Raw genomic sequence first — 26,682 nt, 5'->3', positions numbered from 1 at the left:
GTAGCTATACCCAGACCAACTGTCTGTTGCTGGCCAGTTCATATTTTCTTCTTCCTGTGTCCCTCTGGTCCCTTGAGACCCTCCTCCTCCTCGTCGTGCAAACTATCAGCTCCATCTGTCAACAAGCCCACTCATAATAAGGCCCCTAAGGTCCATTTTGTCTCAGTTGGGGGATGGGATGATCAGTCATGTCCCATCTCTCTTAACAGTTCCATTATACAGTATTCTACGACACGTAATCACTATGAGACAGTATTCTGTATTTGGTGCTGTAAATTAGGCAATTTATCTTACAGAGAGAATAGAACACAGCTTTAGTTAGTGTTTCATATGCCCGTTTTTATGTTTTAATAAGAGTGTGACTGTTGTGAATGTGAGTCTCTAAACATTTAGGTAGAATATCAATAGCAAGCATGTGCAGTGGTCAATGATTTGAACACTCTATATATGTTTTCTCCTATGCACAAACCACCTCCCTTTCTAGCCTGAGCGCCAACCCTCTCAGTGGCTGTCCTGGTGAGTCCATGCCCATAAATGTTGTGTAGTCGATGTTTATTTCCCAAGGGCATGGTGTGTGTTGTAATTGTTTCAATGTGTCATTCAAGCAGAGGTGTGTGTGTGTGTGTGCTGCCTGCATGTCATGGCTGTGTGCGTGGTCAGTGTGGTGGTAAAGGTTGTGGTAAATTGGGTCTGCAGGGTTGAAATAAACTGATAGATTTTCCTAATTTGACATTAACGGGGAGAGAGATGGGTCTCTGAACCCACTGACGGAATGTAAACACGACACACAAACACACTCATTACGGCATAGATGCACACATGAAAAATAAAGACTTAATTGATAAATCCCTCCTTTGTACACTCATCAAGTAGACAGTAGCAATGACAAAGACAGTACTATATCAGGTAGAGAAGGGTTGTGGGAAAGGATTTAGGGACAGCACTGCAATGCAAAACATTTAAGCCCCATGTAATGTCACGGATGGCATTCAGACTGTCCATTGATGTATTTTGTGTTGAGTCTGTGTATGTTCAAGGTTTTCCTTGACAGTTGTTGCTCCCCTACCCCATCTACTACCACCACCTGGGAGGGTAGACAGACTCACTCACATTACCTCTTTAGGAATATATCTTGAGGAAAGTGCTGGGGGATCCAACAGGTGAGGTCAAAATACTTTAAAAAGTCAATGCCTCTTCTGCACTGCTGGAGTCTATCAAAACACTAGTTCAGAACAGAATATGGCTTCAGATTTCCTTTGGCCAGTAGGCTAGAAGCACATAGCATCTCATACAGACTGATCTGGACATATTATTCCAGTCTGAATTAGATATTGGAAGAATACCTCATCTCAGTCACCAGGGAAGGGTCAGAAGCCTGCTGGAATCCTTTCATCAAGTGTTAGACAGCAACCCACACTAGAATATCCACACCGCACTCTCCTCTATCTCTGTGGGCAACCGGACAAGGACGGACTGTCACAAAGGTGCCAAGATAATGAAATTGTATTTCTGTGTTATTCGGAACTGTCTGTTTTCTGTTTATTCTGCTTGCCAGAGAGCTAGCTTTGATTACCTCCCAAGATGGTAGCTTTGTTTTCCCGTCTGGCATTCCTCCACATTGACAAGGTCTCCAAGCAAAGCTGAAGATCCCCTATATCGTCAATTTGCATTTTTACTACTATAGTATATAGGGATGTTCTGCATTAGATTGACATTACGGTCATTTAGCAAACACCCTTTCCAGAGCAACTTAGTCAGTGCATTAAATTAAGGTAAGCAAGACAGCCACATATCAGCATAAGCAGAAATAAATACATATTTCAAATAATCAGAATGAGCCATGAACACAAAGACAAGGAAAGTGGCTAGGTAAACAAGGCTTTCAAATGGTTTTATTCCTTTTATATCACTGGCAAATAGAAATGACTGCACCACACTTCCCAAAGATTGTTTTCACAAAGTTTAAAATCCCTAGTTCTAAAAAATGTGTGCAGAAAATGTCCACCTTTTTATAGTTTGACATAAACCCTTCCTTCAAAAGGCAGAGTCTGTTCTGATGTGTGTATGACAACGTGTGTATGTCTGTGTGTGTGTGTGTGAGGGAGAGCAACACCTGAGACACAGTTACAATGAAAATAATGACCTTTTTTGTAATAACATGTCTACACCTATATTATATATATGAACGTGTATAATATATACTTTACTATGGTTCTCTTACATCTGTCTGTTTTAAGGCTTAAGCCACTTCGTACGAACGTAACCCAAATATACACAACAAAACCAAAAAGAGAATTCCCAGGATGATATCCTATATAGCTTACACTGGACTACACAGAAGCCAACTGCATTGATCTCTTGTTCTTTTTTAAGAATCTACACCTGCTCTTAAGGCAGAGGCTGAAGCACCGAGGGTGTTAAGAGTGTTATACAGGGTGGGAGGACAGCTACAGCTATACTACACAGCCCAGTCTGCTCCCTCAGGCTCCCTCTGCACCATGGTGGCTGGTCCACAGCATGTGGAGGACGGTGGGGAACCACCATAGAAATGAATCAGGATCTCTTCTCTATGGAAGTCACATTCACACACAGGTAGGAGTGGAAGACATATAAAACAGGCCATGGACAGGGAGAGAGGGAAGGAGAGGAGTGTGGGGCTCCCCAATAACAGACCATGCTTAGCTTTAATAATACATTAGGTTTTCTTTGAAAAGCGATACTGTTTTTCACCTTTTTAATAGTAAACCAATAAAAACATCCATACAAATGCGACAGTGTTTTGCCATTAAAAACAACCCTCCCAAACCATTATATTTTCTCTCTGAAGACAGTGACAAGACATACATACACCTGCCCCATAGCACCAGTCTGAGTCGTGTACTCAATTCACAACATTCCCCTTCTAGCATGGCTACATGGTTCTCTTTTTGGATAGGGTTTTAAAATGACGTAGAAGTGCAGCATTCCACACAAATAGACTAAACAATCATACTCCTATTTTGTAAGGATTTTTTTGGTGTGTACCAACCGTCTTCCCGTTCTAACGAGATTCTGCAGTGACACAGTTTGAGGTTCCTTTGGCATTGTGCTGCAACAGTGCAGGGGGAGATATATTATAGGCTAGTCGACTACATTCAAATGCTGCTGCAAGCCTCCCCATCTTATCCCCTGGTTATTGAACCCACCAATTCCTCCTCTTTCTACAATGTGTTATAATCTCTTGGGTGGAGAAGCCATTTTGTTGAAGGTCCCCAGGCACAAAGGGAGAAAGCCCACTGTAACTTCCCACCATCCCAGCAATGCCAAAGCACAAACACACACGCCAGCTCCTCTTTTCAATGTAATACATTTTTATATTAATCTATATTTTTTTTGCATTATTTACCTGTTGACAAAGAGGATATATTTGAAATAGATAAATATAATCAACCACAAATAAAACAATTTCAATTCTAGGAGCACCGTGCCAATTTTGAAAGGACACAAAAGCCTATAGGCACAAATTACAGATCTAAAAAGCTCTGGATCGACTTTGCTGTGCAAACCAACTATACATTGAAACCCTCACAACAAAAACTAGTAAAGCGACAAGCAATTAAATAGATATATCTATATATTTACATCTAATATAAATATTTTTTTTTTAAATAAACAGATCTTTCCGCGTAAACTATTTACATAAACATAACATTTTGCATAAACAATATCTAAGTATATAGACAAGGCAGAGGAGAGTATCTTTAGTGTACAGTAGCCTTTCTGCTCTTTTCTTTCCAGAGGTGAACAAACTCACAAGACATTGATCTTGCTTGTACTGTGCTCTGACCCAAAGGCAAAGCAAGTCAGCACATCTGTTGTGTTCTGCTTGTGGGTAACCTGAAGCAGGTAGCTAGAACCTTCCTGGCTTTAAAAACCGAAAACACTCCCTCATAAATATGGATGAAGGTAATGCTCCATCTGGCCTACTTTCTCTGGAACATGGAATGTGCTTTAATCCCTCCATCTGGCCTACTTTCTCTGGAACATGGAATGTGCTTTAATCCCTCCACTGGTCTACTTTCTCTGGAACATGGAATGTGCTTTAATCCCTCCACTGGTCTACTTTCTCTGGAACATGGAATGTGCTTTAATCCCTACATCTGGCCTACTTTCTCTGGAACATGGAATGTGCTTTAATCCCTCCACTGGTCTACTTTCTCTGGAACATGGAATGTGCTTTAATCCCTCCATCTGGCCTACTTTCTCTGGAACATGGAATGTGCTTTAATCCCTCCACTGGTCTACTTTCTCTGGAACATGGAATGTGCTTTAATCCCTCCACTGGTCTACTTTCTCTGGAACATGGAATGTGCTTTAATCCCTCCATCTGGCCTACTTTCTCTGGAACATGGAATGTGCTTTAATCCCTCCACTGGTCTACTTTCTCTGGAACATGGAATGTGCTTTAATCCCTCCACTGGTCTTTCTCTGGAACATGGAATGTGCTTTAATCCCTCCATCTGGCCTACTTTCTCTGGAACATGGAATGTGCTTTAATCCCTCCATCTGGCCTACTTTCTCTGGAACATGGAATGTGCTTTAACCCCTCCATCTGGCCTACTTTCTCTGGAACATGGAATGTGCTTTAATCCATCCATCTGGCCTACTTTCTCTGGAACATGGAATGTGCTTTAATCCCTCCATCTGGCCTACTTTCTCTCGAACATGGAATGTGCTTTAATCCCTCCATCTGGCCTACTTTCTCTCGAACATGGAATATGCTTTAATCCCTCCATCTGGCCTACTTTCTCTCGAACATGGAATGTGCTTTAATCCCTCCATCTGGTCTACTTTCTCTGGAACATGGAATATGCTTTAATCCCTCCATCTGGTCTACTTTCTCTCGAACATGGAATGTGCTTTAATCCCTCCACTGGTCTACTTTCTCTGGAACATGGAATGTGCTTTAATCCCTCCATCTGGCCTACTTTCTCTGGAACATGGAATGTGCTTTAATCCCTCCATCTGGCCTACTTTATCTCGAACATGGAATGTGCTTTAATCCCTCCACTGGTCTACTTTCTCTGGAACATGGAATGTGCTTTAATCCCTCCACTGGTCTACTTTCTCTGGAACATGGAATGTGCTTTAATCCCTCCACTGGTCTACTTTCTCTGGAACATGGAATGTGCTTTAATCCCTCCACTGGTCTACTTTCTCTGAAACATGGAATGTGCTTTAATCCCTCCACTGGTCTACTTTCTCTGGAACATGGAATGTGCTTTAATCCCTCCACTGGTCTACTTTCTCTGGAACATGGAATGTGCTTTAATCCCTCCACTGGTCTACTTTCTCTGGAACATGGAATGTGCTTTAATCCCGCCACTGGTCTACTTTCTCTGAAACATGGAATGTGCTTTAATCCCTCCATCTGGCCTACTTTCTCTGGAACATGGAATGTGCTTTAATCCCTCCATCTGGCCTACTTTCTCTGGAACATGGAATGTGCTTTAATCCCTCCACTGGTCTACTTTCTCTGGAACATGGAATGTGCTTTAATCCCTCCATCTGGCCTACTTTCTCTGGAACATGGAATGTGCTTTAATCCCTCCATCTGGCCTACTTTCTCTGGAACATGGAATGTGCTTTAATCCCTCCATCTGGCCTACTTTCTCTGGAACATGGAATGTGCTTTAATCCCTCCATCTGGCCTACTTTCTCTGGAACATGGAATGTGCTTTAATCCCTCCACTGGTCTACTTTCTCTGGAACATGGAATGTGCTTTAATCCCTCCACTGGTCTACTTTCTCTGGAACATGGAATGTGCTTTAATCCCTCCACTGGTCTACTTTCTCTGGAACATGGAATGTGCTTTAATCCCTCCGTCTGGCCTACTTTCTCTCGAACATGGAATGTGCTTTAATCCCTCCACTGGTCTACTTTCTCTGGAACATGGAATGTGCTTTAATCCCTCCATCTGGCCTACTTTCTCTGGAACATGGAATGTGCTTTAATCCCTCCACTGGTCTACTTTCTCTGGAACATGGAATGTGCTTTAATCCCTCCACTGGTCTACTTTCAACAATTACCGGTAATTTACTGTCTGTCTGTATAACTTCAACACATATTCAAGTGACTACCACTGGCTACAGGACATGACTAGCAGCAACACAGACCATCACATTAAAAGATGAGTTAGACGCCATCGCCATCAGGGAGAGGAAGATAAAAGATACCCCATAACAATCTCATGCTGCGCATTCTTCATAACAAGTTTTTGTCCTCAATTTATTTTTCCTCATAAAAATTCAGAATGGCAGGTGAGGATTTGAAAGTACAGGGTATGCCAAAATAAAAACTAAAATGTAATAGCCCCCCATTATAAGAGCTAAAAACATGGAGGTATCTATCCAACCGCTAAGCCAGGTAGAGAGAGGGATTGATGTATTGCTGCCGATCGCAACAATGAAGTGGTTGTGGAACATGGATGACATCAAATCACACCCGTGCTTAGTGTTGTAGAACTCCCAGTGAGGACTTTACATGTAGACAGTGCAGGTAGACAATTATTTACCATAAAGACTTTCTAATAGACTACACCTGATAACATTACTACAATAGCTGCAATGTCTTTTAAGGAGACATACAGTATATTGATTACAATGACCACAGCTCTTTGACCCAGACAATCCCTTCCTATACTGTCTCTAAGTGCTAAATACCATCCATGCGCTGATTGTTTGTACCACCACCTATAGAGGGGAGATATGGGCGAGATGGGAGCTAGAGCTGGGGGTCGAGGGGGGCAGTGAGTTGTAGGTGTAGTGTTGTAATAACATTCTCTAGCTGAAGTCTTTCGTTCTCAGACGCTGGGAGCTGGAAGGGGGAAACAGCATGGATACGTGAAAACAGTCAAGTCACCTCTCTGCTCTTACACTGAAACTGACAGCAGAGCAGGTAGGGACGGAGGTGGTGGACACAGAAAGGGATGGACGGAGGGGTGTCTTCCAAATACTACTCATCTTATTGAGCCAGAGGCTCTGAATGTGCAGATCTTCCATTTTGGTTGGCCGATGGACGGTTGAAATGGGATGATGGGTGTCTCAGGTGTTGGAGGTCTGAGGGGGAAAGAGAGGTGGAATAGAGCTGGAGGAGAGGGCTTTGTCAGAAGGCCAGTCCTGCTGGAGGTGAGGTCTGATTGGCAGAGACTGGTTGGTGGGCGCGAGTTAACTTGACGATAGAGGGACGCCGTTGCACATGGGCCAGAGGTTGAGGGCTGTGCTCTTATAGGCTACAGCCCAACTGCTTGGCGTTCTCCTGAGTTTTCTGGTTCTGCAGACGCAGGCTGGCGCTTGAGTAGCCCTCATCACTGCAGCTGCTGCGCAGGCTTCCCCTCTCGTCAGAGTCACTCACACTGCTGGTGCTCCACTCCAGATCCCCCAGCAGGTAGTCAGTCCCCTCCACGTCCACATCCAGCTCCTCCTCTGTTACACACACTACAGATTAATACTATCACCCTAAAACACACGGCAGCTACAATGTAATCTCTACTGTGCCCACAACAGAACTACCTTGGATTACCAATGTGGGATGCGCCATATTTCTCATATGTAACATTTTTATACTAGGCAAGTCAGTTAAGAACACATTCTTATTTACAATGATGGCCTACATCACTGAACAGTGTCTTTATCTATACATTGGTGAACATAACAGCCATGGCCATCAACAAAAAAAGATTTACAGTGCCAGCTAATTTTGGTCATGTCTGGCGTGTGTGCTCACCCTGGTCTGCATCTGGATTGTCGGAGGAGACGGTGGATCCTGTGCTGTCCATACGTGTTCTCTCCACCCCTAGCTGCTCCAGACGTCGTTGGAGGTGCCTCTGCTCCCTCTGCAGCTGGTCTAAGGTATGCTGGGCTCTCCGCTCGCTCTCCTCCAACCTCTACAGCAGACACACACATACAGTCAGACAGCATTACACAGTCAGACAACATCCTCACTTTGTGTGTGCGCGCTTTGTGGCAGCTACTTTAAAACATGCTACCATCTCCTCTTGCCCTCCTGCAACCTCTGACCTCAGTACTGTATGTAACAGTGATACAGTAAAGTAACTGTCCAGTGAAAATCTAACTTTTAAACGTTCATATTCTGTTAACTCAAATAAATGTTGACTCATCCATTCCAACAGAAAAGCTGCTTTTTAACAAACTAGTGCTGAGTGATTAGTGCTTTTTGGTCTGTTCGGTTTCGGTTAAATTATTAAAAGATTATCACGGTCCTTCGATTTCGATTATTTGCGTGGAATGCTCTAACACAGAATAAACCTATTAATAAAAATCCCATGATGGTAGTGACTTTCCATTACCACTTATTAATCATTGTATACTCACATTATTTTAATAAAATATTTCAGATGTTGTGTGTATTATATTTGTTTTATTTGATGACTATTATTTCATTCTAAGACCTCATCTCATTTCTATAGAGCAGCTGCCTATGCTGTCTGACAAAATCACAATTTTAGTAGTTCTTCAAAGTAAATAAGGCATATTTTTTGACTGCTGAATACCAACTCTCAATCACTTAGATCATGAAAGAATCAGAGAATGGACAAGTAAATGTAAAATGGATATTGGTAATTTTAGTGAATTACCACGATTTATGCACGAAACTATGTAGAATATTGGCCTGTTGAAAACTACAAATCCCTACTACTTTGCACAGTTCAGACTGTATCTGATTATCTCTAGAGAAGCTGTGCAATGTGTGCATTGAGCTCAGAAAAAAATGAACAAACTGGAATTGAAATAATTGTACCGACGTTAGTCAATTAGTTGTTTAAAAACTGAAAAATAACCTACATTTTGGTTAATTGCTCAACACTATAACATACTTAATTACAATTTTAGACATCTGGACACACTGGACAGTTAACTTTAATATACTGTACTGGCCTCATCCACACATAGTTAACCATGGACTGGTTCCTCTACAGTAGTGGTTCCCAAACTTGTTATAGTCCCGTACCCCTTCAAACATTCAACCTCCAGCTAAGTACCCCCTCTAGCACCAGGGCACTCTCAAATGGCATCATTGTAAGCCTGCCACACACAATATACGATACATTTTTTAAACATAAGAATGAGTGTGAGTTTTTGTCATAACCCGGTGTGACAAAATAACAGGATGCACATAACTCTGCAATGTTGGGTTGCATTGGAGAGTCTCACTCTTAAATCATTTCCCAGTCTGTCCCTGTATTTAGTTTTCATCCCAGTGAGGGCCGAGAATCCGCTCTCACATAGGTACGTGGTTGCAAAGGGCGTCAGTGTCTTAACAGTACGATTTGCCAAGGCAGGACACTCTGAGCGCAGCCCAATCCAGTAGTCTGGCAGTGGCTTCTGATTAAATTCAATTTTCACAGAACCGCGTGTTGCAATTTTGATGAGGCTCTTGTTCAGATATCGTGGACTGGAGACAGGGCATGAAAGGGATAACGAACCCAGTGGTTTGTGTCGTCCGTTTCGGGAAAGTAGCTGTGTAATTGAGCACCCAGCTCACTCAGGTGCTTCGCTATACCACATTTGACATTGTCCGTAAACTTGAACTCATTTGCACACAAAAAAATCATACAATGATGGAAAGACCTGTGTGTTGTCCTTGTTAATGCAGACAGAGAAGAGCTCCATCTTCTTAATCAGCCTCAATTTTGTCCTGCACACTGAATATAGTTGCAGAGTCCCTGTAATCCTAGATTCAGATCATTCAGGCGAGATAAAACATCACCCAGATAGGCCAGTCGTGTGAGAAACTCGTCATCATGCAAGCAGTCAGACAAGAGAAAATGATGGTCAGTAAAGGAAACTTTAAACTTGTCTCTCAATTTAAAAATACATGTCAATACTTTGCACCTTGATAACCAGCGCACTTCTGTATGTTGTAAAAGTGTTACATGGTCGCTGCCCATATCATTGCATAGTGCAGAAAAAACACAAGTTCAGGAGCCTTGCTTTAACAAAGTTAACCATTTTTACTGTAGTGTCCGAAACGTCTTTCAAGCTGTCAGGCATTCCCTTGGCAGCAAGAGCCTTTCGTGGATGCTGCAGTGTACCCAAGTCGCGTCAGGAGCAACTGCTTGCACGTGCGTTACCACTCCACTATGTCTCCCTGTCATGGCTTTTGCGCCATCAGTACAGATAACAACATGAGCAGCAGCTATGTTTGGCTACATACGGACCGTTAGTGGAATTCCCGAGAGAGTAACGGTTAATGTGATTGGATGTTAATTATTTGACTAGTCTACCTGTATTTGACATTGTGTTGTTATTTCTCTGAACACGAGATGGTTTAATTTTATTTTTGGCAGTGAAATGAGACTACTCAGGCGAGAAAAAAATAAAATGTTTTTTAAAAATCCCTGCTCTATACAGGGTAGGTAACCCTGGTCCTTGAGTGATGCAGGGTTTACTTTTTAACAAGTTGCCACTTCACTCCACCTTAATCACCTAACCAACTGAGCTGCGTACTCTACAACAACCCTAGCTGTACACCAGTCACTCACCAGAGTTAATGCTATACTCATTACCCTCTAGCTAGCCAGGCTAACTGTTGGTGTAACCATGCAAAGGGGTTAGTTAAGGCAGAAACAGACAAGCCCCCTCTTCTGACCTCTACAATGGTCAATCAAATTGCCCTCTTGAATCAGAAACCACTTGGCACTGATTACTTCCCGGCACACACACCCCGATATGTTTCTTGGCCCTCATCAACAGGCTGAGGGTGGTATGCCTGTTGGAGTCTGGTCCCAATGGAACGAGGGATTTCAATCGCTCTAAACACAGCCGTAGGTGTGCTCTTCTGCAGAGAGAGAGAGAGAGAGAGAGAGAGAGAGAGAGAGAGAGGAGAGCGAAAGGAGAAGCATAATTAAATCAGTTCCCTTAAACCCTCTCAGCAGTCATTGTTCACCTCATATGGAGTCAGCTCTCGCTCCCTTTAGCTCTTCTGCAGTAATTTCACCCCTGACCTATGATCACTTTCATCCACAAACTTGTGCCTGTCTAGGGCCTGCACTTTCTCATGACTCTATAAATCAAATGGACTGCATCAAACAGTCTTCCAGAAATGTTGAATCTGTTCTGGTAAGGGAATGAGTGCGAGTAGGCCTAAACAACAAACACTTGAAGACATGTAGGTCCATTTTGAAGAGGAATGTATTTGATTATTTTCAAACATGGTAAACCAAGTCACATGTACAGTGGAATCATCTTCTATACAGATGTCCAATCTTAATTTGAACCCTTTCGTTGCAGGAGAATTTTAATATCAGAATAAATATTTAGAATCGCCACCAGGGGGCAGCCAGAAGCGGTGTTTGTATACAGTGCAGTCCCATACGTACAGTATATCTTATGTAGGCTAATTGAAGACTACAGCGCATCTCGTGTGAGTTCTTATGTGGGTTCTAATAAACTAACATTTGTAGGGGGTAGATGTATTTTTCATTAGGGAAACATTTTTTATAGATAAATTGTTTTATTATATATGTTGAAGGCAAGCAATAAGCAGAATACATGTTTGGTTATATCAGTGCCTATGTGGTCCAGTGGGTTACAGCTGCTTAACCCGGCACACATATTGCCAGAGACGGCATGGGTTCGAATCTGGCCCACTGCCCTTTGACTCATGAACAAATGTCTATTTTTGCTGCATTAATTATCTGTGGTTACAAGGTTAAAACAGAAACAACTAAAAATGGGTTAACAGTTTAGGCATTCATTCCGAGTGATTAAGGTTAGGGGTGGGCTATGGTTTGGGAAAGGCTTCAAACAAAATCATTCAAAACAACATGCCTATGTATCATCAGTATTCATAGAGGATGCACAAATATCATACCCCCAATACATGTATAATATTTGTGCGTCTAACTCTCATTAAATTGACAGTCTGCACTTTGACGTCAAAGTCCCTAAGTGCTGCAATACAGAGCGAAAACAAACACAAAGTCACTGTCTCAACAATTTTGGAGCTCATTGTATGTCTAGTTTAAACACAATATTTTAAATTATGCTAATTAGACTTCCGCGGGGGCGCGCGGACATCGACTCTGGGGGGTAAATTGCATTTATTTCAATGTTTTCAAGAAGTAAAACGAAGTCTGAATATACACATCAGAGAAAAGTGTCTCAGCTCAACGAAATCGTCTTTGGATAGGCTCAAATGCATAAACATCTTGACAGCTTTACAAAATGAATATATTAAAGCCACACAATACAGGCTTCCAATCCACACTAAAGACCATCAAAATGATACATAGCCTAACTAGAGCATCCACACTGGAGGAAAGTTTATCGCTCTACAGTAGAACTACATCTGTCAATCAACTGATGAGCTTCTCAACTCAGCCAGTGAAACAAACAGTAGTCCATTATAGGTTTTCACACCTTGTATTATATGACAATGGATAGGCTAATGGGTAGCCTACAGAATGTAGCCTGTTGGAATATAATCAAATGGCCTATTGCAAGTTGCAACCATCAATGGCACTAGATTAAAATCGACAGCTAATTCAACCACAATGCTGATCTCAATTACAACCACTTTTGGTAACCTCATTGCCACTCCCTAAAAGATGTTGGGGTTACCTCGTCCTGCTTGTGCAGCGTACATGAGTCGGTCATGGCCACGTGATGAGGTAGCCCCGCCTGTGAACTTCAAAACCAGTGTTTCACCATCTGGTTGGTGTTGTCATCAGAACAGCGTAGCCCTGTTTGAACAGACTAAGGGCGATTGACAATTATTCCGTTCAATAGGACAACTAATTTCCTTGTTTACCACAGCAAATCTACTGTGGCAATTTACCTGACACTGTGTATGAATGGAAACTAATGTTGGGTGTAGCCTATTGTTATTATGTAATTTGTTTCCTATTTATGTTATCTGAAACTTTCTCGTATGGTAATTTCTTATCAAGATCATGGGTAAAATATCCCTTGACTGTCCACATTTGAAATGTGTAACTTAATCAAGTCAATCAGGGGAATTGCGTTATTTGTGCCAGAAGTGCATGGGCCGGAATGGAACCCACAGCAACACGGTAGGCCTATACGTGAAGGCAGCGGCCCTAACCGCTAGACCAACCCAGATTCAACTCTATTTTGACAGTTCATTCATAACCTTAGGAAACACTTGACACTTGTATGTTGTAGCCTAGCGGAGACCGTGTGTTATTAAGCTATACAAAAAGACAGTTGTTGATATGTATGGCTGAATTTCAGATACTTGTTTATACATTTGAATGTTGCAGTATTAGGGCCTAGTGTTTGAGCGAGCGAGAGAGAGAATATTATTTTGATAGCAAACCTCAATGACTCGACTGCCCCCGCATGGAGAGAGAGAACTGCTCATTTTCAGGGATTCATAAGGCTCATTTGAATTTCCTGATGCAGAAGGAAAATTCTCAGCGATCAAATTAAGATCCGACATCTGTAGTTCCATGTACATTTGAACAACATTGTTACTAAACATAGAGGAGAGGTGATCACTAGATTTACATTAAGCTGTTCTGTATCCCTTTATTTATCCCCTTTATCTCCTCTCCTCACTTCCCACTCTCTCTGTGCAGCTAAAGATGACCACAAGATCATGCTACACAACACACATAAAACACCTCCAACTGGAGGCTGCTACATGCACACACAGGCAGGCGGGAGGAGGTACAACCAATTTTGTGTGTGTGTGTGTGTGTGTGTGTGTGTGTGTGTGTGTGTGTGTGTGTGTGTGTGTGTGTGTGTGTGTGTGTGTGTGTGTGTGTGTGTGTGTGTGTGTGTGTGTGTGTGTGTGTGTGTGTGTGTTTGTGTGTGTGCACCCCAAAGGCCACGTGTGCATGAGTGGGGTGAAATTGCACAAATGTGGGCTAGTTGAGAACATTTAAAATGTTATTGGAAGCTCAAGGCTAGGTGTATGGAGAATATTTGGTACTGGGAGTACTCCAGAGGGATATGTGATCATAGTATGTGTTTATCAATTTCAACTGCAGCATGAATGAGTAATAACTATTCTAATGCTCCTGGGTGAGAGAGCGACACAGAGCCACTGTGGAAAACACACACACCCCCTCTCGCTCTCCAATAAACACACAGGAGACAAACAAATACACAACGGAGTGGAACACATCCAGGCGATGTTCCTCAGCTGGCCCAAGGCTTAGCTTAGTATGAACTAGTCCAAAGGGCAGAACACTGGGATGCCATAACGTGACAGAGTCAGGTTACACAGTGGCCAGCTCCACCAGGCAGGCAGGCTAAGCTGCTATGGGACTCACTGTAACAGAGGACTTGGACTGAGACAGGGTGGTAGGCGTTTTAAGTGGGTTCATTCGAGCACACACACACACACACACACACACACACACACACACACACACACACACACACACACACACACACACACACACACACACACACACACACACACACACACACACACACACACACACACACACACACACACAGAAGTTGACAGAGGGAATGAGTCTCACTGTTCTCTCCTCCGGCAGTGTGTTAGTGGGCCAAAGAGAGACCAGGCACAGCCAGGGAGAGGCCAAAGAGAGACCAGTGGTCCCTTGTAGGATAAGCAGTAGGGTTATCATTCTGCACTGTTCATTTCCCGGTAATAACTCTCTGGTGCTCCTAACTATCCATGTGGGAATGAGGAGAGAGACGGAGAGACAGAAAGAGACAGAGAACTTGATGTGGGATTCGACCTACCTGTTCTTCTCCATCTCGTTGTGTATGGATCTGTAAACAGACAAGAGGGACACAGAGATTAGAAACTACCCGTACAAATCGTCGCCAAGTAAATTCAGTGTGCTTCAGTAAAGTGCTTTAAACCTTCCTCTCCTCTCTGTTTGCCACCACTGCAGTCAGCCATGGAGTTGTTAAAGCGAGAGAGAGGCTTGTGTTCGGCCCAGTCTCTGCCCATTTCCCAGCAGCTCTCTGAAGGAACTCAGTAGCATGGACCCCCTTCCACCACCTGCTGCAGCAGCCTGGAGGACTTTGAGGAAGCCTCCCCATGTCGCTAGCAGACTTCCATCCATCCTCCTCTCTCAGGTCACCCAACCTTGTGAACCCCGCTCTCACAAGGTTTGGCCCACAAGTTAGCAGAGGTCAGCACTCTGGTCTGGATGAGGGGATTGTGGAACATAGGGGAGCCACAAGGCTCCAGGCTGTGAAACGTCTCTGAACAGTTAAGAGTCTCTTTCCACACCCTAAGAACGGAGTAATAGTTGATATAATGACCTGCACAAGATCAAACAAGAACAAGTGCCTGTCGTATCCAAGGCCCCCTGCCCTCCTTAGAACAGCCCATGCAGCGTCTCACCAGCACACCCCATGCTGCTACAGAAGTCTCTGTGCAGCTTGTAGACAGAAAGCCTTCACCCTGCCAACTAGTCCTTGGTCCCTTCATGCTTTCCCCTGAAAGACATCAGTGGCAACAACACCACCATTTACACAACATAGCCATAATCTTGTCCACCAACCCCTCCCAATTTCTCTCCTGAGGTCCCCAAGAACACTCCTATGAGCTTCCTCCCTACCCAACTGTAGCTCCCCAGGAAGAGTATGAAATCAGAGTATGCATCAAAGCTGGGACCGAGAGATAAAAGCTGTTTTTCAATCTCAAGGCCATCAGACTGTTAAATAGCCATCACTAGCCGGCTACCACCTGGTTACTTGACCCTGCACCTTAGAGGCTGCTGCCCTATATACATAAAATCACTGGTCACTTTAATGTTTCCATACTGCCTTACTCATTTCATATGTATATACTGTATTCAATTCTACTGTATTTTAAATTAATGCCACTCCAACATTGCTCGTCCTAATATTTATATATTTCTTAACTCCATTATTTTACTTTAGATGTGTGTGTATTGTAGTGAAGTGTTAGATATTACTGCATTGTTGCAGCTAGGAACATAAGCATTTCGCTACACCCGCAGTAACATCTGCTAAATATGTGTATGTGACCAATAAAATGTGATTCTCTGGCCCATCTCCCCATAAATCAGACCCTCACTCTTCTCCCAGTTCACCTTAGCTGATACCGCCCCCTCACAGAGCAAACAAAAGAGACGGTGAGAGAACGAGAGAAAGCGATGGTCATATAGATAAGAGAGATAATTTAAAGGCCTCCTGCATTGCAGTGTACTGCACCGTTCACCAACAGCCTAAGGTCCTACCAGCTCTACCAACAAGGGCACACAGACACACAGATTTCACTCTTCAGGCTCCACACAGTGCCAGGAAGCCAGTCAAGTGTCTTTTTCTGAAATAATCTGCAGAGCAGGGTTGAGGTCAATTCGGAATTCCTGAATTGAAAACAATGAATTTGAATTGACCACACCCCACATCAAGCAGAATTTGAATAGAAAAAAATAACAATTCAACCAAGACATGAAACATGAGTCTCATTAATTTGACAAATATTTTATTACATTTTTCTTTGTCATGAGATGTTAGATTGTTCCCTTCCATACTGTAGTGTTTGATTTGATCCATTCTTATATATATGTGTATATATATATATATATATTTTTTTTTATCTTTAAGGGAATTATAAATTATTAATGACAACTCTAAACATGATCCTATAATATTTCCAGACCACTGAAATTATTTAAATGATTTTGTAGGAGAATCCGTTTTCAATCTTATGCTACATGCTACATGGTATTGGTAACCATACATGCCAAAATAACATGTTCTATGATGATGTTTAGAATCATTCATTCAGATTTAATTTAAATGATACTTCCTTTATTTTAAATTCAATTCAGATTCTGCTTCCTGTTAGTCTGTTAGCTGCAGAAAATAAAGACTTGTCCTGTCATGCTTATCAGTTTATAGGTTAATTTGTATAATTATGTGGAATTAAATTGGTGTCAGAATTTAACAAATCGTGTCAGTCATAAAACTGGACCAGTGCCTTGGTTGACTGGAATTATTATTTTGCCAAAAATAGTAGCTAATGTACAGTGAGTTTAGGGTTAGAAAGTAGCTTTCTAGCGTCAACTAAAGGCTGTCTCTAGTCAAGAGTTAGCTGTGAGCAAGAGCGGAGACTCGTTTCTAAGCAACTCACAGACAGGCTGCAGGGAGCAGTAGGAGTCTAGAGAGAGGAGCAGCATGAAGCAGCTAACAACAACAGCTAAACTATCAATCAGAAAAGTTTTACAGTATTTCTCTCCTGTTCTATTGGTTTTCATATCAACTTTCTTTCGTTGTCCAAAAGCCAAAGGCACAATCTTAGTAATATCAGAAACCCATCCTAGTTTTTGCATATTTCAGGGATGCAAACTGGTGAGGGCCCAAAAAGGTGACAAAAATCCCTGTTAGGGGGAAATGCCGGTTTTAACTAATTCAACAACAAAGAATATGATCTACATGATCAGTCTCTATGTGTAAAATAAAAAGTGGTTCATGTGAACCTAAGGAAAGCAATCCAATGTTATTTGTTGCCTAGACAATATACTAAGATTGCAGTTAGCCATGACAGCCTTCACAATAGAATGCTTGTGACCACACACAAATATTACACTTGGGAAAAAAACATCTTAAAGTAGAAATTGTTCCATTCTAACAGACATACAGTGGGGCAAAAAAGTATTTAGTCAGCCACCAATTGTGCAAGTTCTCCCACTTAAAAAGATGGAGTAATTTTCATCATAGGTACACTTCAACTATGAAATACAAAATGAGAAAAAAAATCCAGAAAATCACAATGTAGGATTTGTAATGAATTTATTAGCAAATTATGGTGGAAAATAAGTATTGGTCAATAGTTTATCTCAATACTTTGTTATATACCCTTTGTTGGCAATGACAGAGGTCAAACCTTTTCTGTAAGTCTTCACAAGGTTTTCACACACTGTTGCTGGTATTTTGGCCCATTCCTCCATGCAGATCTCCTCTAAAGCAGTGATGTTTTGGGGCTGTTGCTGGGCAACACGGACTTTCAACTCCCTCCAAAGATTTTCTATGGGGTTGAGATCTGAAGAATGGCTAGGCCACTCCAGGACATTGAAATGCTTCTTACGAAGCCACTCCTTCGTTGCCCGGGTGGTGTGTTTGGGATCATCGTCATGCTGAAAGACCCAGCCACGTTTCATCTTCAATGCCCTTGCTGATGGAAGGAGGTTTTCACTCAAAATCTCACGATACATGGCCCCATTCATTCTTTCCTTTACACGGATCAGTCGTCTGGTCCCTTTGCAGAAAAACAGCCCCAAAGCATGATGTTTCCAACCCCATGCTTCACAGAAGGTATGGTGTTCTTTGGATGCAACTCAGCATTCTTTGTACACCAAACACGACGAGTTGAGTTTTTCCCAAAAAGTTATATTTTAGTTTCATCTGACCATATGACATTCTCCCAATCTTCTTCTGGATCATCCAAATGCTCTCTAGCAAACTTCAGACGGGCCTGGACATGTACTGGCTTAAGCAGGGGGACACGTCTGGCACTGCAGGATTTGAGTCCCTGGCGGCGTAGTGTGTTACTGATGGTAGGCTTTGTTACTTTGGTCCCAGCTCCATTGGTCATTCACTAGGTCACCCCTTGTGGTTCTGTGATTTTTGCTCACCGTTCTTGTGATCATTTTGACCCCACGGGGTGAGATCTTGCGTGGAGCCCCAAATCGAGGGAGATTATCAGTGGTCTTGTATGTCTTCCATTTCCTAATAATTGCTCCCACAGTTGATTTCTTCAAACCAGCTGCTTACCTATTGCAGATGCAGTCTTCCCAGCCTGGTGCAGGTCTACAATTTGGTTTCTGGTGTCCTTTGGCAGCTATTTGGTCTTGGCCATAGCGGGGTTTGGAGTGTGACTGTTTGAGGTTGTGGACAGGTGTCTTTTATACTGATAACAAGTTCAAACAGGTGCCATTAACACAGGTAACGAGTGGAGGACAGAGGAGTATCTTAAAGAAGAAGTTTACAGGTCTGTGAGAGACAGATATCTTGCTTGTTTGTAGGTGACCAAATACTTATTTTCCACCATAATTTGCAAATAAATTCATTAAAAATCCTACAATGTGATTTTCTTGATTTTTTTCTCATTTTGTCTGTCATAGTTGAAGTGTACCTATGATGAAAATTACAGGTCTCTCATCTTTTTAAGTGGGAGAACTTGCACAATTGTTGGCTGACTAAATACTTTTTTTGCCCCACTGTATGTACTGGTGGCTCTGTCAGCCCAAGCTGGACAACTAAGCGACCCATCAGTCCAAACCAAATATTGTAATAACAGCAGGTTCCTATTACAATGAACTGAGGCTTAGGTATAAATAGACCAGTACAACCCCTCCTTTACACCTTAACACATATAGGCCTAGGTTAAGACCACTGTAGGAGGCTGTTTTCACAACTAGGTGTCTACAGTGCCTTGCGAAAGTATTCACCCCCTTGGCATTTTTCCTATTTTGTTGCCTTACAGCCTGGAATAAAAAAAAAAAAATGATTGGTTTGTATCATTTGATTTACACAACATGCCTACCACTTTGAAGATGCTAAATATTTTTTTAAATTGTGAAGCAAACAATAAATATTACTAAAAAACAGAACTTGAGTGTGCAAAACTATTCACTCCCTCAAAGTCAATACTTTGTAGAGACACCTTTTGCAGCAATTACAGCTGCAAGTCTCTTGGTATGTCTCTATATTCCCCTCGCTACATATTCGTCGCCAGACCCACTGGCTCCAGGTCATCTACAAGTCCATGCTAGGTAAAGCTCCGCCTTATCTCAGTTCACTGGTCACGATGGCAACACCCATCCTTAGCACGCGCTCCAGGTGTATCTCACTGATCATCCCTAAAGCCAACACCTCATTTGGCCGCCTTTTGTTCCAGTACTCTGCTGCCTGTGACTGGAACGAATTGCAATAATCGCTGAAGTTGGAGACTTTTATCTCCCTCACCAACTTCAAACATCAGCTATCTGAGCAGCTAACCGATCGCTGCAGCTGTACATAGTCTATTGGTAAATAGCCCACCCATTTTCAACTACCTCATCCCCATATTGTTTTTATTTATTTACTTTTCTGCTCTTTTGCACACCAATATCTCTACCTGTACATGACCATCTGATCATTTATCACTCCAGTGGTAATCTGCAAAATTGTAATTATTCGCCTACCTCCTCATGCCTTTTGCACACATTGTATATAGACTCCCCTTTTTTTCTACTGTGTTATTGACTTGTTAATTGTTTACTCCATGTGTAACTATGTGTTGTCTGTTCACACTGCTATGCTTTATCTTGGCCAGGTCGCAGTTGCAAATGAGAACTTGTTCTCAACTAGCCTACCTGGTTAAATAAAGGTGAAATAAAAAGTGGTAAGGTCTATTGAAGTGGTAGGTCTATAGAAGTAATAGGTAATAAGCTTGGCACATCTAGCCACTGGGATTTATGCCCATTCTTCAAGGTACAACTGCTCCAGCTCCTTCAAGTTGGATGGGTTCCTGCTGGTGTACAGCAATCTATAAGTCATACCACAGCTTTTCAATTGGACCTAGGTCTAGGTCATTCCAAGACATTTAAATGTTTCCTCTTAAACCACTTGAGTGTTGCTTTAGCAGTATGCTTAGGGTCATTGTCCTGCTGGAAAGTGAACCTCTGTTCTAGTCTCAAATCTCTGGAAGACTGAAACAGGTTTCCCTCAAGAATTTCTCTGTATTTAGCGCCATCCATCATTCCTTCAATTCTGACCAGTTTCCCAGTCCCTGCCGATGAAAAACATCCCCACAGCTGGGGATGCTATTCTCGGGGTGATGAGAGGTGTTGGGTTTGCGCTGGACATAGCGTTGTCCTTGATGGCTAAAAAGCAACATTTTAGTTTCATCTGACCAGAGTACCTTCTTCCATATGTTTGGGGAGTCTCCAACATGCCTTTTGATGAACACCAAACGTGTTTGCTCATTTTCTTTTTTAAAGCAAACGGCTTTTTTCTGGCCACTCTTCCTTAAAGCCCAGCTCTGTGTAGTGTACGGCTTAAAGTGGACCTATGGACAGATACTCCAATCTCAGCTGTGGAGCTTTTCAGCTCCTTCAGGGTTATCTTTGGTCTCTTTGTTGCCTCTCTGATTAATGCCCTCCTTGCCTGGTCTGTGAGTTTTAGCGGGCGGCCCTCTTTTGGCAGGTTTGTTGTGGTGCCATATTCTTTCCTTTTTTTAATAATGGATTTAATGGTGCTCCGTGGGATGTTCAAAGTTTCTGATATTTTTCTATAACCCAACCCTGATCTGTACTTCTCCATAACTTTGTCCCTGACCTGTTTGGAGAGCTCCTTGGTCTTCATGGTGCTGCTTGCTTGGTAGCGCCTCTTGCTTAGTGGTGTTGCAGTCTCTGGGGCCTTTCAAAACAGGTGTATATATACTGAGATCATGTGACAGATCATATGACACTTAGATTGCACACAGGTGGACTTTATTTCATTAATTATGTGACTTCTGAAGGTAATTGGTTGCACCAGATCTTATTTAGGGGCTTCACAGCAAAGGGGGTGAATACTTATGCACGCACCACTGTCCTGTTTAACTTTTTTTTCCCAACAAGTTATTTTTTTTTTTACATTTCACTTCACCAATTTGGACTATTTTGTGTATGTCCATTACATGAAATCCAAATCCATTTCAAGTACAGGTTGTAATGGAACAAAATAGGAAAAATGCCGAAGGGGGTGAATACTTTTGCAAGGCACTGTAGGTAAGCTGGATAACACCAGAAAGACAGACAAGACAATTGGCCAGGCAGGGTGAGGGTGTCCTGTCTTTCCAGGAGGGACGCCCGTCAGGGTGAACTGCCACAGTTTATCCTTGGACACCTTGATCGACCTCAAATGGCTTAGATTCCCCACTATTGTACTTGCTAAATTCTGTCTGAATCGGATTAATATTTTTCCCATCTGGGTCACTGTTGGGGCTAAAACTGGACAACGCAAAGGTCTTGTTCTCTGAAAAACTGATCTTGCAGTTATAGGGTATTCCCTTGAGGGGGTTTACTCTACACAAGGACGTATAGACAGAACTAGCTCAAATGACTATACCTGCTACTGGAGTTCTTCTTGCTTTTATTTTTCCGTTTCAAGCTGTCCTTCTCTTTGCTGCTGGTGAAAGGTAACATGGAGGCATAGCCATGTTCAGCTTCTGGAAATAAATTAGCAGGATATAAATCAATCCATCACTGTAATTAACAACACAGTGTGCAATGAATGCATTCAATGCAACCATAGACATTCCAATGAAAACAGAGCCATAAATGTGAGATGAGGGAATACTGTATTTTTTAGCTAGGTAAAAAGTTAACTATTATTTGTATCACGTTTGTAGTTATATAGCTTGAGTATTAACATACAATCTCGAATTATGATAATTTCCCCCCTTTTCAGCCAATGATGTCATCTGAACTGGTGTAAACCCTGCTGGCTCCCCAGCCTAACCACAAAAGAGAGAAGGGAGAGGTGGGAAATCGTCTGGACAGAACATCAAGATCAAATCCATTGGCGCAAGCATGAAGCTTTCCCGTTTGAATGTGACAAATAATATATTTTTCGATCAAACATGGTCATTTCTGCATGTCAGTAAAATTGCAACATTATACTTCAAAGTGTTTGTAATAGAAAATATCCCCTGCATGGTCGACTGTTTTTGCTGCTGTGCATTTGTTGTTGCTGTGAGCATATTGCTGCCAGCTGGCCCCCTTATTCGATGTACAATGCAATTATTAATTAATGTTTTTTTAAATCTGGTCTACATCAATAATCAATCATTTATAATGAACCTGGTAAATGGATTGACAGGTGCACTCCCCAGCAATTCAAATGAGGCAGGGTAGCTCACTAATGATATAAAAACAATATGATACACAAAATGCTAAATATGTTAACACTGTACCTCTTTCTCTGCGGTCAAGGTATTCTGCTGCTTCGATCAACATCTGCACCATTTCGATCGCCGCCATTTTCAACAATAACACTGATAAAATGACAATCAGATTCAGAATTTGGATAGCTAGCTACTCAACTGCTTCTGACTGTGGCTAGTCAGGGTACTTCACTTTCGGTAATGAAAATAAGCAAAGATGGATGCAAATTCTCGACAACAGAAGTCAGTTATCGGTGTGTGTGATACTTCTCTTGATAACTTAATTATTGACTAAATACTTTGACTAAATACTAATTCGCTTGGCCGATGCTGGCTCGTGGTTACAATCGCTGTTACGGGTGCAAGCAAGCTAAATGCTAGCTAGCTAAAATGTTTGTGGAATCCCTAACACAAATATTTCAGGCAGAAAGCCTTGTTCTTGAAAAAGTAAAAATGACAATCCGCAGATGGCTCTCAAAAGCAAATGACGTTATAATTTATTAGCCGAACAGAAAATGTACAGCAGCTCAAGCTGGAAAGAAAAACTAACGTCTAACCGGTTAACAAATTAACTTCATACAGTCTGCCTTAAATATCAAAATGAGGTACACTTGTGATAACCATATATTTAAAACATTCATGTGAGATCTATTCGAAATCTATTCGAAATTTTGAACCAGCGAATATAGTTAGCTATCCAACGTCAAAATAGCCTCGTCAAATTCAAATACTGTAACTAACAAGCGCCTAGTTATGCTGGCCGATCACGTGTGGGTCGTCTCGAGCTGCAAAGGCTGACACGAAAATGTTTATTTAAAAAAATACTAGGTCAAAAGAGAAGCTAAATAAACTGCTAACTTGCAATAGCGTTTATATAAACGACAGCAGTTTTGCTGGTAAACTACTGTGTTTGCCAGAGAGCTTATGGGTGCGTTCGTAAATTGACCCTGGAGTGACCGAGTGCGCTCTGGGCGTTCGTAAATTCAGAGCGTTACGCTCTCGGAGCGCACACTGGACGCTCTGGCCGAGGTGTAGGGTTGTGTAGGGACGCTTTTTTCCCCTTACGTTTACTGGCACTGGACATTCGTTAATCCATTCGTTATTCTGCACTCAGACGAGAGTTCTCTGAAATCGGAGTGAATTTACGAACGCGCCCTATGTGAGCTGTGATGCGATTGGGTATCCTAAATAGTAACACCAACAGGGCTGTCATGTGCGGAATTAACATTTTCGCGCCATCATATCATTGTTACAGGAAAAGAGCCACAGTGGAGTCTTGTTTCTCTACTGTTGTTGGGACCAAGTAAGTGTTTTGGCGTGATTGTTCTCACCGAGTCAAATCGCGATTCGTCAACAACTCTCGCACGGGGCGACATGCTGCTTTCGCTGTACACTGGTGATTGGTTTTTCAGTGTTGTTTGCTTTATTTAGAGTGGTTTGCGGAATTCACATGCTGCGCCACTATTGGGGCACTTGGTTTTGCAAGTCCCCCAATAGTGAGTGGCGATTTTTATTAAGGACCAATGGAGTGGTCTAAATTGTATACACTCCGCCTGACAGGTTTGCATGAACCAGTGCCCCTAACTTTACATTTGTATTTTCTACCTTTTTTTAACTAGGCAAGTCAGTTAAGAACACATTCTTATTTTCAATGACGGAACAGTGGTTTAACTGCCTTGTTCAGATGTTTACCTTGTCAGCTCAGGGATTCGATCTTGGAACCTTCCAGTCACTAGTCCAACGCTCTACCCACTAAGCTACCAGCCGCCCCCCTGGTCTGTATAGTGACAAGGAATTGTTTTTCTTACAAGGTAATGCAGAAGCAAGTTTTGCTGCAGAAGTCATTGAGCATTTTTTTTAAACCATAACTATTTTAAAAAATGTGAATTCTAGAAACCATGACAAGAGAGAACAGTCCTCAAATTCCCGTTCGGGTAAATTTACTTCAGAAGACCCATAACCACTTGGAATCTCCAAATATGCCTGAAAACCACATAGGTTGTTGATTGAAAGCAGGTTAGGAAATTGACATACTATGAGGGCAAGAGCCAGCGTTGAATTGTATGTGGTGGCAAAATATATTTTATGCGTGCTTGACTGCGCCATAGTTCGATTACACTTTAGGAAGATTCAGTTGTGATGTTCAGTTAGAATTGGATCAAAATGCCCAGAATTGCATCCATTTAATTGGAATGCAATTAAGTGCGACTGTACTATACTGAACAAAAATATAAACGCAACAATTTGTAAGATTTCGCTGAGTTACAGTTCAAGGATATCAGTTAATTTAAATGAATTCATTAGGCCCTAGTCTATGGATTTCACGACTAGGCAGGGGTGCATATCAGCCAATCAGAATGAGTTTTTCCCCACAAAAGGGCCTTTTTACCGACAGAAATACTTAAGAGGGCCTCCTGAATGTTGCTGTGGTCTAAGGCACTGCATCGCAATGCTTGAAGCATCACTGCATACCCGCGTTCGATCCCGGACTGTGACCAGGAGTCCCATAGAGTGGTGCAGCGTCGTCCGGGATAGGAGGGCTTTACTTGGCCGGGCGCCTGCAGGCTGACTTGGTTGTCAGTTGAACTGTGTTTTCTCCCACACATTAGTACAGGCTGGTGTTAATGAACGCAGTTTGGCGGGTCATGTTTTGGAGGACGCATAATTCAACCGTCGCCTCTCCCAAGCCCGTTGGGGAGTTGCAGCGATCAGACATAATTGTAATTAGGAGAAAAGGGGGTAAAATAAAAAATATAATACTCCTCCGCACCTAGACGATCCCACAGGTGAAAAAGCCTGGAGGTGGTCCTGGGCTTGCATGGTTACACGGAGGTGGCTTATGGTAGAGAAATTAACATTCAATGCTCTGGCAACAGCTCTGGTGGACATTCCTGCAGTCAGCATGCCAATTGCACAATCCATCAGACATTGTGGCAAAACTGAACATTTTAAAGTGGCATTTTTATTTATTTTTTTGTCCCCAGAATAAGCTTTGTGTACCTATGGAACATTTATGGGATCTTTCATGTCACCTCATGAAACATGGGATCAGCACTATATGTTGCTTTTTAATTTTTGTTCAGTGTAGTATGCAAAAAAAGACTACGGCTTGAGCACGCCTAAACCATCATTTCGCAAAATGGTATGCAGCATCTGGATGTGTGGAACAAAAGTTTAACATTCACTTTCTACCATTTCTGTCAAGACATCTACACATACAATTTGATGCATACATTCAATAAATCCAACCTATGAACCACACAGAACAATGCTGCAAGGCAAACACAGCGTTCCATTGGAAATGAATGTACTTCTGGTGTAGCAAAACACAATGACGCTGTAGGTGTGATCAAGGGGGAGGCAAGACAGAACACAAACGTCAGCCGTGAGCAGTACATCACGTAGGGAACCGAACAGAAAATATAGCTCACTGAATGAAAAGGGAACAGTATGCAACTAATGAATACATCCGTTTGGTGACGACAAATGGTGGAGATTCAACAAGTAGAATTGTTGGGAAACTAATAGAAATGACAGCAGACGTTGTGGTCAAAGGCGATAGGAAGGCTAACTGCTGATTTCAACCATTTGTCCTTAAAACCATATACAGAAGATGACATGAGAAATGAGCCAAGAGGGAATTTGAACACAACTGAAGAGGGGTTTGTGCTCAAATCCCACTCATTAAAATACTTGCCTTCAAAAATATTCTCATACCTTTCAGCAATCAATTAACTATCCCACTTAGAGCTTTACATTTCAATAATTTGGCAATTTACATA

At 42.1% G+C, this 26,682-nt stretch overlaps 1 protein-coding gene across 3 annotated transcripts; it reads right to left on the bottom strand.

Annotated features, from left to right (window-relative positions):
* Positions 1-1,866: 1,866 nt before the first annotated feature.
* Positions 1,867-26,564, bottom strand: mxd1 (MAX dimerization protein 1). Of its 3 annotated transcripts, XM_046351135.1 has the most exons (7): positions 24,232-26,564; positions 22,931-23,011; positions 22,084-22,183; positions 14,749-14,778; positions 10,726-10,840; positions 7,766-7,925; positions 1,867-7,464 (listed from the first exon to the last, which is right to left on the bottom strand). In XM_046351135.1, the coding sequence occupies exons 2-7, from the start codon at positions 22,995-22,997 to the stop codon at positions 7,265-7,267; spliced, it is 672 nt and encodes a 223-aa protein (XP_046207091.1). In that variant the 5' UTR covers positions 22,998-23,011; positions 24,232-26,564; the 3' UTR covers positions 1,867-7,264. The 3 variants fall into 3 exon arrangements, with proteins under 3 accessions (XP_046207091.1, XP_046207090.1, XP_046207092.1); XM_046351134.1 differs by having other exon boundaries at positions 22,931-26,564; XM_046351136.1 differs by having other exon boundaries at positions 22,084-22,180; positions 22,931-26,564.
* Between the last annotated feature and the right edge of the window lie 118 nt (positions 26,565-26,682).

Source organism: Oncorhynchus gorbuscha, linkage group LG05 (genome assembly GCF_021184085.1).
Source record: "Oncorhynchus gorbuscha isolate QuinsamMale2020 ecotype Even-year linkage group LG05, OgorEven_v1.0, whole genome shotgun sequence".
Taxonomy (NCBI): Eukaryota; Metazoa; Chordata; class Actinopteri; order Salmoniformes; family Salmonidae; genus Oncorhynchus; species Oncorhynchus gorbuscha.
The sequence above is the reverse complement of the archived record's forward strand: the minus strand, read 5'-3'. Positions and strand labels throughout refer to the sequence as shown.

Bases quoted from the DNA above. Each gene is read 5' to 3' on its own strand.
- mxd1 (XM_046351134.1), bottom strand. From the start codon at position 22,997: ATGGCGGCGATCGAAATGGTGCAGATGTTGATCGAAGCAGCAGAATAC. The intron at 14,779-22,083 runs GTATAGTCATTT...GTCTGTTTACAG, and splicing joins AAGAAGAACTCCAGTAGCAG to ATCCATACACAACGAGATGG. The intron at 7,926-10,725 runs GTGTGTGTGCCG...TGTCTGCTGTAG, and splicing joins GGGCCAAGAAACATATCGGG to AGGTTGGAGGAGAGCGAGCG.